The following is a 12,500-nucleotide window of genomic DNA, read 5'->3' as shown; positions in this document are numbered from 1 at the left end:
AGAATCACACTAACTCTTGATTTATATATATATATATATATATATATATATATATATATATATATATATATATATAAAGCGCTTCTGCAGGGGCACTATTGATAATGCTCAAACGCAGATCGGATGACTGCTGTCGTATACTGTACTGTACGTACATCCGTAAAGATATATCCGGGTGCTTGGTATTGCACACACCACGCGGTCACAAGAGTTTGAGAACTAAACCAGTAATTAGGTTAGTGCTCTAACAATGTAGCCGTCGTCGAACTTCAACAGACGAGACGTCAACGTTCGAAGAGGAGGCATGCAGCGTGTCGATACTCCGCACTTTGCATCGACGGACCGTTTGCGCGTCTTTCTGCGTGACTGCATGCTTGCCAGCTGGTGAAACAGTCACGAGACGCGTCCTAACGTGATTCAATTTGGATTAAATAAAGTATCCGTGTTGAATTCAGTCGTTAATTAAATAAATTTCAGTCGGACGTTAAATTAATTAAAAAGACTGCTAGATTCAGTCTGGCGTCGAAAGAACAATGTATAATAGTGTTCTCAATCACTTGGTTAGGTCTAGACTTTTTAACTTATCACCGAGTAAGGATAGTTTAATTACTGTCACGTAACGTGTACAGTACAACGTTCGAAGCTGCCATTTTGTCTAGCGTCTAACGTGCACTATTTGACTGAATTTAACATTGTACGTTGAAGAAAACAGTCTGAGCGTATGCACTTATTAAAAAAAGTTTATACCTCATCAAGTGATCGAGGAAAATATTCTGCATTGTTCTTTTAGCACCAGACTGAATCTAACAGAGTTTTTTTCAACACCAGAACTGAATCTAACACAAACTGAATTCCTCCTAACACATGCACGTGACATCAAACCGTGTGCTCGCGAGTGTGCGCGTGCGTGCTTGCTTGCCGACATCCAAGTCACGGTTTCGACGACACCGTACCTCACAAAACAACGGATGGAAAAATGAATATTGGCTGCGTTCAACTTTCACCAGGTTTGTGAATATGAATCACTATCTAACCGTCCTCTAGAGACGTAAAATGCGTCATGGCAATGTGTAGCGATTTCTGTCGAGTTTTTCTAGCATTTTCTGTTTCTCCGACACGTGCGGGCACAGTGCTACACGGTCGCGTCGACGAAAACGAAACGGCACAGTAACAAACGGGCACAAGGCAGTACATGGCCGGAGAGCTCTAGATATCAATTACCGACGTATGTCCTATGTAATTCAGAAAATTACTAAATATTACAATTAAAATTAATAAAATTTAATGTTAAAAATTTACTAAAAATTAAATGTTAAAAATTACTAAAACGAATTTATTCTAACTATTTGGTAGATTTTAATATTATTTTGGTTTTCTATTTCGGGACAATGTAGTATCGTGCTATCACTTGTCCCGCGTGTCAAAGTGCAAGTGCCAAGTGGACTAGAGGAGTCATCCGAATGTGGATATCCGGCGGTCGACCGGAAGGGCATGCCAAGGCCTGACTGCACTTTCCACTGGGTAGAGAAGGTTGGCGAAATTGAGATTGACGGTATTTGACGGTATTATGGCAAAGAGCGTGAGAACAACAGAAATAGACGACGACAACTGGCAACTAGGCCAGCGCCCATCCACCTTCTTCGATTCTGCACACGCTTGCAGTCGAGAAGTCGTCTAGTGATTGATTGAAAAGTACCATCCGTCTGTATGCGATACAAAATACAGTAAACTATCGTGAGTTTGCAGTCTCGTTGAGTTGCTCGTGAAACGGCGAGGGTGTGTTCGGTAGGGGTCGTTTCCGACTTCGATTTCCTCGAGCTTTTCGGTTCATAACTAAGACGTAAACATTTCCATCACGTCTCGACGGGACGACGACGGGCTTTCGATCTCGAGTGGAGAGAAGAACTTGAAGGCACGTCGCACGCGCCCGAACGCGCAGACCAATCGAATCAACGGAAATCAATCGGAAAACTAATCAGCGCGGAATGCGCGAACCGGATACGAATAGAACACGGAAGCGACGGCGGACGCTAGAAATATTGAAATGACGAATTTCGACGAGTGACGCCATGGGAACTTCCCGGCGAATTTGGAATTCCCGATTTTTGCATTGCAGGCCCGACCTCCACGATACCATGCATACCACCTTGCACGGGATCGACGTGTCTATAAAATGCCAAGTCTGCACGACGCGTTTACTGCATTTTCGAGTGCTGCACGATTGGAATCGAATTGACATACGAGATGAGCTCGACGGCGGCTGTTGTCACACGTCTCGTGACACTCATCATGACTGACTCAATGCTAATGAGAGGATCCTATTCACTGCCGATTAGAAGTGCACTCGAGAACGATTCTTCCACGTGTTCTAGACTGCTGTCGAGCAAGCTTGAGGCGACCACGTTCGACAACGAGCACATGGTGGAGCTCTACAGCGTGAAAGGTCGCGGACTCTTGCAGCTGACCGAGAGCTTGTCGGAGCCATTGAGGATTCTCACGTGGGACGAAAGGGCGCTCGCCGACGCGCGTCTGTGCCTGGACGGGTACGAAATATACAACAAGCAGACGGCAGTGAACGAGCCTGCTCTGTATACAATCCGCACGTGCAACTGGGGAGGTGCGTCGACTAGCGTGCGTTACCTCGGCGCCAGATTACTCGACGGAGGTGATGTCCGTCTGACTCTCGAAGCGAGTCTCACTAGAAATGCGTACTGGAAGAGGCACGACTTTGGAAACGGCAAAGACAAGCTGCACTCACTACACACGGTCATCGACGGCGCGTCATATTACCTCGAGGTGGCGAGAGGCGGAGACGTCAATTTGGTGGCAAGAGACAGCAAGCCGCGCAGCGACGACAAGCACTTTATTTTCAAGCGTTGTCAGGCCCAGGTCTTACAACTCTCGGACGACAGACGCACTAATCTCACGTACAGTCCATGCTTTTGGACGGGACCGCAACTGACGACCGACGACATCGAAAAATGTTTGAAATAAATAAATTAGATTGCGTTCGTCTCGAGTGACAACGTACTGAATAGGGAGCGACTCTACGAGTTTGCGTAACGAGACGAGAATTTTGCAGAAATAATATTTTGTGTATAGATTTATTAGGTATAAAATTGATTGTAATTTTTATTGGCTTTTAAAGCTCTATAAGCATAGATATAAACATTATTTTATGTTTTACTACTAAAGGAATGAAATACATTTTCCAGGTTGTATACATTACAGGGCATAATTTATCCGGTATCGCATCGCAGTTTGCGAATCAATTTTTGTATGTTGCGAAACAAAGTCAGCTACGTGTCGCACAAACTGCGATGCGGAATCAGAATGTCCCATCCAAGTACAGTAGCTAGGAGTCTAACTAAATACCTCATAAGGGTGCACCCTTGCATTGCAAACTGATGAGAAGATACTATATATAATATCCTATTATATCTTTATTCAATTATGAACATCTGTACTTGAGTGGTCATGCTGTGCAATACATGAAACTAAAGCACATTAGCAGAGCACCTGCCCAAACTATCATCTCATTAGCAGAGGGATGGCAACAGAAACAGAAACTTGAAACAGGGTAGCTATTGAGACTTCCATTGTAACTACGTAGCAAGGTAAAAAAGGAACAAGAGTAAGTAACAGTGTAGTCAATGTACTTGCACTTTTACATCGTAGGTAATGTCACTACCTACTAAAATAACAAACAATCATTCAATGTGTAGTTGCATGGGACTTTCCAATGTAAAGGTCAACACAAACAGCACTTTCACAGAAACACGGGAAGTACAAACAGCACAGCTTTTCTAACCTACTTGAAAAAGTTGACAAGCTTTAAGTTTGTGTTGCATATGCTGTTTTTCAACGCTCTGCTGAACCCTCTAGCTACATTGTCATGTCATCTGCAAGGTCATTCCGCTGACTTGCCTTTCGCCATTGCTAACTTAGACTCGGTTCATCTTATCTTTGAAAATTTGAAGGCTGACAACCCTGAAGTGCCATCGGAGCTGTCGCAATTTATTGCAGCGCAGAGAAAGATGACCAGCTGCATTTTCAAAACGTAAAGCTGTCAGGCGTACAGCCAAACGTACTTAGTGCATTTATGATATCAAGATCACTTTTCACCAAAGCTATTGGGAAATGCATTCACAATCGTTTTGATGATTTACAACAGGGATTTTTAAAGCAGTTTGTCTTCTTGACATAAATCTGTGGCCGACTGACCGAGTTGATCTTGCAGCCATTGGTGTAGCTGATGTGTCTCTTGCTGTAAAGCACTTCCGTTGTCTTCTATCAGATAACAACGTATTGCTGGATGGGGTAATGACAGACTGGACCTTCGATAACTTAATTGCGACACCATCCAAAAATACTGTATGGTCACTGCTTCTGTTCCAGTACAAAGAGATATTTCCAAACTTTGTGCAATTGGTGTGCATACTTCTGGTGTTTCCAGACAGCAATGCCATAGTGGAGCGTAGTTTCAGTGCTATGAGGAGGATAAAAAGTGACTGGCGGTCAAGTCTTAGTGAAGATACCTTAGAACACTTGATGATGATTAGCATTGATGGTCTGCCATGGCACAGTTTGATCCTACACTTGCAGTCCAACGGTTCTTCAGCACTCCAAGGAGGCCACACGTTCAGCCATATATGGTTAAAAACCAAAAGTTAATGAATAGCATATTTACCTCTAAAATTTGCATGGGCAGGGTGCCACTTGCTACTATTCAAGTAACTTCGTTTCCACTTAGCTAAAGGGAATTGTATTATAATAACAAATCTAATAGTATCATCACTATTCACAGTTTGGCACTGACTATGAACTTACGCCTCTAGACTAGAAAAGCATGAACTGTCTGGGTATTTAATTAATTAATTAATTGCTCTGTTTTGTAAAAATATGGTTGCGACGCAATTTTGCATTACTGCTACTCAATTTGCAATTTGTGTTGCAATACTGCTACGAAAAAAAAAGAAAGTAAATTATGCCTGCATTAAGTATTGAGTTTTGCCATTGCATGATATCTGGACATTGTTACCGCTGCACCGGTGTCCTAAGGAATTTGATATCCCATGTTTTGTTGCATCATCGAGCCGAGTTTACTAGGGAATTTGGTATCCCCCAAGTCATATTCTCGAAGGGTCTGAGATACCCCTATTTGTAGCCTCTTTGGGAGACGGTCTGTAACTTCGAGGCTGCCCTCTTTGCGAATTTGGTCAATAGGTAGGCAAACTTTCAGTTAGCTGACGAACTACCGGTGCACTTCGTGCTACGCTAAACGATCTTGTGCCACCATGCAACAGGACGAACTTACGCTGATGTCATTGTTTTAGTACGAAACACCGATTAGCCCTTGCTACAAGATCTGGTTCAAAATTAGCCGTCTAGCTGTGTACGTCTCGATTGTTTCTTACCATTTTCAATTAGAGCGACGCCCCTGTTATCGGACACCATCAATCATCGGACAGCCGTGCAAGAAGTAAACGAAGTAAGACTGAGCTTTGTTAAAGCCCACAGTAAGAAGGATTAGTAAAGACTGTGATTCCAGACGCGGGAGTTTCAAAGGCTTGAAACGGTTATGCTAGGACGGTAAACATGATCCTTCTCTGCGACACCGTTTAGCGGACACCACCATCATTCACCAGACACGACCTCCCTCACGAAAACGCAAAGGCAATTCTGCAACTTCGCACCTGAGATAGGTTTATAGGTGACTGGCTAACACAACAACATGCACTATCACTGTCTCCGTTTGCTACTCTCCAGGAGTGATAGCACACGCTCATTGAGTCGATGTAACGCCCCTTTCCTCGGACAATCCTTTTTTCTTTGCAGCAGCAGTCTGCAGGTAATAATGTCATGAGAGAGAGTTGGAAGGAAATATCGTACGGCCTCCAATTCGTTTGACCTTTGTTTGACTCAGCAACGGTTATTAGCGGAAACTGCTGAATTCTCTCTGCTGACAGGCTTACTCTGTTGGCATCTACTAGCTCTCCGGTACTGTCTAGTCTTCCCAGCGTAAAAATTTGAACTCCTGAGTGTCTTGCAGCACAACTGCACAGGCTTGATGCATCGGATGTAGCAAATGATTTACATCATCCGTGTTCGAGCTTTGCGGTGAGCACATTCTCCCAACTTGCACAGGAACAGCCCGTGCTTTTCTTTCAAGGCCCCTAAATTGTTACTTGGCTCTGAATAGGACGTGTGCAGGTGTTTCTATCTCAGTTTGATATCTACCATTGCCTGACCTTGAACCGTCACGAAGTGCAGCACATCATCGTTGGTACAACCAGCTGTACCAAATGCAGAAACTTTGCTTACTACCAGAGCAGCTAGAACCTTCACCCCTGCTTATCCTAGGTAAAGTTGAATTAGATAACATCAAGTCCTTGTCAACGCGCGCTACGCAGCGATCGACTTTCTTTGCAGAGGGTAAAAGAGCGTTTATTACTCCAATTCTGCCCTCTCATTGGTTTCGGTTGTCGTCTTCTTTGTTGAACGGCTAGTTCGTTCATGCGACATCTTTTACACGTCCTAGTGGGGGCGTGGTTGTGGGGGAATGACTCAGAATTGCCATCTAGCACTCTAGGCAAGTGTTCTGCGGCGTTTCAGATAGCTGAATTTAATAAACTGCAGTTATTTGAAACCTAGAGCTGTTGCTGAGAAGGTAGGAAGGCAAGAAAATGAGTGTCCGACGATTGGGGCCGTTACCACGGGCGTTTGACCGACTCTAACTCATACAGATCTTGGTTGACATGCAGGGTAACAACACGATTTGTAGGTAAAGAGTTGTTGATTAGCGATGTATAAGTAACTAGGCTGAAGGATGCGTGTGTGCAATTTAGACGCTCCTGTCCGGTGAGCGATGCGTTTGTCCGATGAACGGGGTATGCAAGGCTCCACACTGTTTTCAATCTCACTCTAGGCAGAGAAGAGGTACAATGCTCTCTTTTGGTGTGCTCAATTACAACTTGGATACCTACATTTATGATGTGGTAGGGACTGCGTTCGAAAACGAATAACTGAGAACTCGCGTCCGGAATATGATGGTGTCCGAGGAACGGGGCCGCGCTCTAGTTCTACCATTCTAAGGTTAGATTAGAAGTGTTGCAGAAACCGAGAGAAGCATATTACACGGTCTGTCACTGAACTGTAGCAAGTTTAGTTGAAAGAAGTGCATGACGTCTGCCGGCTGTGCGTGCGCAGCCGTATGTTGATCTTTGCTTCACCATTTAGGTTAAATGGTGTTGGCATAACAATGACATCACCACGAGGTCGTGCACCCTGTTGCAGTGGCTCGTGATCGTATGTAATTGTCCCGTCGCCGCGCTGTACTCATTGGAAGTACACGAATAGTTCGTCGGTCAACTGATCGTTTAGCTCTATAATGCATTGCAACCAAATGCACCTGTACAAACACACACACACACACACACACACACACACACACACACACACACACACACACACACACACACACACACGCACACACACGCGCACGCACGCACGCACGCACGCACGCATGACACACACACACACACACACACACACACACACACACACACACACACACACACACACACACACACACACACACACACACACACACACACACACACACACACACACACACAGCCATGCATAGCACTGGACAGCTAGTCGCTTTGCACACACGATGGAGGAGGCTCATGTCGGCGCTATTGCAGAGTGACGAGGCGAAAATGTACGAAGAAGTCTTCGCTTACTTGCCAGATGGTCAATATCTGGCTGCATCAAGCAAAAGGGGGAAGGGGGAAGCGGTCATTCGAAAGCGATTAAAAAAGTTTGAGTTAGTTTCTGGTGTTCTTCACTACAAAGATAGTCTCTAGAACTAACAATGCGTGAACCTCCGTCGAACGTCGCTTCAAATGAAAGCTACGAGCAATACTCATTGGGAGTAGCTTCTATCCGGAGTGGAGCAAATTTATCTTCCCCATTTAGTCTCGTGTACGTACACGGAGTGTATCCAAACACCGCGGCTGCCGACTGCTTCTTCTGTCGACCGTAGACAGGATAGAAGCCGGTTCTAATTTTTCCAAAGCTATAGCTATAAATTCTGTATGTCTTTGTGTATCGCGTTACGTAATTAGCTACGGTATCGGTAGTTGGCGACGCGCGTTAGCAAAGAAGTCGCGTACGTACGCATACTACGGCAGCAAGATTGGATGCTCGTAGATTTTCAGGTGGCGCTACTTGAAATACAACGTTTCTGTTGTTTCTGATCAAAAATTAACGTCTTTATAGCTAGATGTTCTCTCATGTCGAACAGCGCGTAGTGATTGGCTGCCCGGCCATTGTCCCTCGTTGCCGCGTGCGACACAAAGAAGAATAATGCGGCGTGATTTGTCACTCGCTTGCATACCATACATTCCTGAAGCGTGACACCCATATATGGTCATTTTTTGGCGTGCATAGTCAACCACAGAGATTTGGGGCAAATAGAACCCCGTTTGTATACCGCTCCTCGCAAGTCACGTGACTTCTTCAAAGTCCCGTTCCTTTGACTCGTAGCTTTCAAAAACTGGAGAACCAAGACATAACACAGGTGTGACTCGAAGTAAATACGTAAGCTGTTTCTCTGCATTAATAGCCTCTTTTGTTACCCATACATAGCGATACATCAGAATGGGTTAGTGATTACTACTTACATGTAGCTTTCGTTTTTACCTCAAGCGCTAAGATTACTTTGCTAACTGTTATAATAGATATCACATTGTGAAATATGTCAAAAATCCACGAGAAAGTTTGAGAAACCAGCGCCATTTCTACATTCCATTTCTGTGACGAACACTTGGGAAAAGGTCGGGATTCACCTGATTGAGTTTCCAGTTAGCAGCAGAGGCAATCGGTATTGCGTGACATTGATAGACTAATTCTCGAAATGGTCAAAAGCTATATATATATATATATATATATATATATATATATATATATATATATATATATATATACATTTGTTTCAGTGCTGTCGCATATCCTCATGCAGGGGGTTGGTTGAGGGCAATCCCCAACTCAAGTCTAGGCCTGGCCATGTCTTCGCGTGAATTCTAATTCTCGAAGTGATCAGAAGCTATATATATATATATATATATATATATATATATATATATATATATATATGGCTATTTCAACCAAAGAATCTTGTTACACCGCTAGATTTTTTGTACAAGCTGATTTTTCGTCATAGCTGTCTGGAAGATATCATCACAGACCAGGGAAGGGAATTTTGCAATCAAGTAATGAACAGTCTAGGAGAGCTGACAGGCTTTCGACATCTTGTCACGAGCGCCTATCATTCTCAGTCCAACGGATTAGATGAAAGGCTTAAACAAAAACTCTAAAAACAGCCTTGCAGAAGCTAGTCAACGAGAGATGAGACGATTGGGATCGGTTGATTGACGATTGACAGCGTTCTTTCTTGCTTATCGTACGAGCCGACAAGCAATCAACAAACTTGAATGTAGGTAGGAGAGCAAGTACTTCTTCAAGAAATGAGAAATGTGAGACGGAAAGGAGAAAGTTGGAAGTCCAGTTTACGTGGCCTTACCTAAATTGTAGAAGATTTGGGTAAAAGAAAATTCAGACTACAAGACACCAAGTCAAATGTCCTCAAAACACTGGTCAGCTGTCACAGACTGAATGATGGTTATAAAACCAAACCTGAAAATGAGAGACAGTTCTTATGTAAGTTTGAAAAAATTAATACATATAGTGCAGTACAAACTTAGTAATGTAATTGACTATCTGAATAGGACAAAGACCACGTTGAATCAGTAAAAAGGAAAGTGGAAAACGTAAACGAAAATTTTTTGCCAAGACACAAATATGCCACAAAAGAAGTCAAGACAACACCTGGTAATTAATACATACAAATTTCTAAAAATAGTATTTTTTAATTTACTTAATTTGATTTTGTTACGAACGAAATGAGTCTAGGTCCGCCTCTTCAAACATTTGAAAGATATTTTGATGAAACACCGGGAGCTTACTGACGAGCACATTTTTCTTGCTCAAGAAACAATAAAAGACAGTTTCCGTACATTAGTGGATTACAGTCACCCCTTCTGTCACAAGCAGATGGCTTTATACAAGTTCAAGAAGAACAATCCAAATACACCACATACAAGATCGCCATCATTGGGTCACTTCAAGCAGCTTTGACCAAACGATATCCGTCTACGACAGCAACTTTTCTAGTTATCAACTCAGTCCATCTATCTGTCGTCAACTCGCAGTAATATATAAAACTGTAGTAGAGGATCAAAGCAACGGAAACGGCGAAGATGAATGTGGTCCCATTTGCTTAAGTTAACTAGACGTTGAATTGCCGTTTGTTCAACAGCAGAGGGGAGGCGTTGACTGCGGTGTGTTTGCTATTGCATTTGCTGTATATTTAGCTCTAGGAGATGATGTAGCAAGCCTGAAATTCGACCAACTAGGAATGAGGGAACGTCTCTACAACTGCTTGCAGCGTACCAGACCCTCTCGCGCCGTCGTGCCCGGTTCCCGTATAACACGACAACACCAATACGCTCAAACAACTGCTAGGCGCACTCCTAGACTTCGCCGTACCTATATATATATATATATATATATATATACATACATACATACATACATAGAAATTTGCCGCAACTGTTTGATGCCTGAAGAGTGTGATGATACCGTGCGGCCATGGTTTTACGTTGGTTGTCTTCAACATCTACCACAACAAAGTGACAAATGGAGCTGTAACAACTGTTTGTAAGAACGCTGTGGCTATACTTTATACGATATAGAGTAACTTGCTAACAAAGTCTAAAATAGATGTTTTAGTCGCAAATTTAATTAGAAAGCCAACACGCGATTTATAACTTATTAGTTAGTTTAGTGTATGGATTACAATGTCACATTTTTAGGCATGCGAAATTGTCATGATCTATGCGGCCCGAAGATGCCAAATTCTCTAAGAAACACGACTCGGTGGGTGCCATATTCTACAGAAAATACGGCTTGGAGATGCCAATTTGCTAGAAAATACTTGTACGGCTCGGTGAATACCAAATTATGAAGGATGACAGATTCCCTAAAGGTGGTTTTACATTAAAGACGTAAGGAGGTGTTACGTGCTCCTTAAGTGCTTTGCGTTTTCTTACGTCCTTACGTGTCTGTTCACATTAAAACGCCGAACGCAAAACGCGGAGACGTAAGGAGACGCAAGTAAATAGACTCGGTTTCTATTCTTGGGTCTTGCGTCTCGCGTTTTTTTATATCAACCTCACTATTTTCTGATGGAAGAAAGTGTAATTGAGAGCGTTCGCTTGTACCACTGTATTTGGGACATCTCTCATCCGTTGTACAAAGACAGGAATGCCAAGAGTGAGGCTTGGCAGAGGATGTAATCAGTAAAAGAGCTTCTTCACACGACATTGCAATGTGTAGCGTGCTTTAAATTATCCTTTGCAAGTCACAAAGGCTAGCGCGTTAATCGAGGGACGCAAGACGCAGACGCGTGCAGTTTTAATGTGAACAGAATAAAGGTGCAAGGAGACGCAAGACGCAAACACGCAAGACACGAATGCAAACACGTAAGGCTTTGCGTCTCTAATGTAAACCCACCTTAGGCTACACTGTTTGGGGATGCAAACGTCCCGAAGGGATACCAAATTCCCTAGTGAATAATGGCTCGGAGATGCCAAATTCCCTATGACACCGGGTTGCTCGCAGCGTTACAAGTGGTTTTTGTTGTCTTGCAGCACATGCCCTAGCTCAGCTAGAAGGTATGCGGTCAGAAAGCCTCCGAGACTTTTTGGGTCTAGAGACTCTGACTCAGTGTGCCGTGTCCTACTCGTGCAGTGAGCACGGAGAAAAGCTTGGCTTGCGAGGCTAGTATCCTACTAATACGGCTCTGATCCTACTGTCAGAGTACGTACAGTAGACTCATCAGTGCAGCGGTGTCTAGCGTGCGGTACACACTTTCCTCGGAGACCAATCCGTCGGAGAGCGCTAAGAATGCTTGCATCCGGGATGCATTCCTTTGTTAGGGTTGCCTTTGCTTCTTGCACTCGGCTACGCAGAATGTCGTTATTGATTCATGAAAAGACGTACGTAAATTTGGGAAGCAGTTTGGGCGCCGGAGTCTCTAAAATGTGACAATATTAGAGACCACAGCGACACTCTGAAATTTTGACGTCTAATTCACAAAGACATCCGCTAATTTCCGTTTCAAAGTAAGTCAAATTTGAAGCTCATCGTAAGAGACATTAGTCCCAACTAAAAATATTATTGACGATGTGCAGGACGCGGTAACAAAATAGCAATGTAACGCGCGCAGCATCATTTTTCAAATGTTGAGGTTTAATGTTTTATTTTCACAATTTTTGTCGGTCAGGTAATCTCACAATTATTTGCACAACTAAATTTAATCATTGAGTAGCAGTCAAGCCTTCAAATTCATATCAAAGGGGTGGCAGCATACC

The 12,500-nt window shown here is 43.3% G+C and overlaps 1 protein-coding gene and 1 long non-coding RNA gene across 2 annotated transcripts in view; both read left to right on the top strand.

The window, feature by feature from the left end:
- LOC134176705 (uncharacterized) overlaps window positions 1–1,215 on the top strand; it is a 2,498-nt gene extending 1,283 nt beyond the window's left edge. The window contains exon 3 of the long non-coding RNA XR_009969339.1: window positions 791–1,215. This is a non-coding gene — a long non-coding RNA (uncharacterized LOC134176705). The remainder of the gene's footprint in view (window positions 1–790) is intronic.
- Window positions 1,216–1,400: 185 nt separating this feature from the next.
- Window positions 1,401–3,241, top strand: LOC134177022 (uncharacterized). Its single transcript, XM_062643725.1, has one exon. It carries the CDS (start codon window positions 2,245–2,247, stop codon window positions 2,992–2,994), a length of 750 nt encoding a protein of 249 aa, XP_062499709.1. The 5' UTR covers window positions 1,401–2,244; the 3' UTR covers window positions 2,995–3,241.
- Window positions 3,242–12,500: the final 9,259 nt, after the last annotated feature.

This window comes from Corticium candelabrum, chromosome 3 (assembly GCF_963422355.1).
Source record: "Corticium candelabrum chromosome 3, ooCorCand1.1, whole genome shotgun sequence".
Classification (NCBI taxonomy): Eukaryota; Metazoa; Porifera; class Homoscleromorpha; order Homosclerophorida; family Plakinidae; genus Corticium; species Corticium candelabrum.
Note: the sequence above shows the minus strand (reverse complement) of the source record. Positions and strands in the feature narration are given on the sequence as shown.

Bases quoted from the DNA above. Each gene is read 5' to 3' on its own strand.
- LOC134177022 (XM_062643725.1), top strand. From the start codon at position 2,245: ATGAGCTCGACGGCGGCTGTTGTCACACGTCTCGTGACACTCATCATG.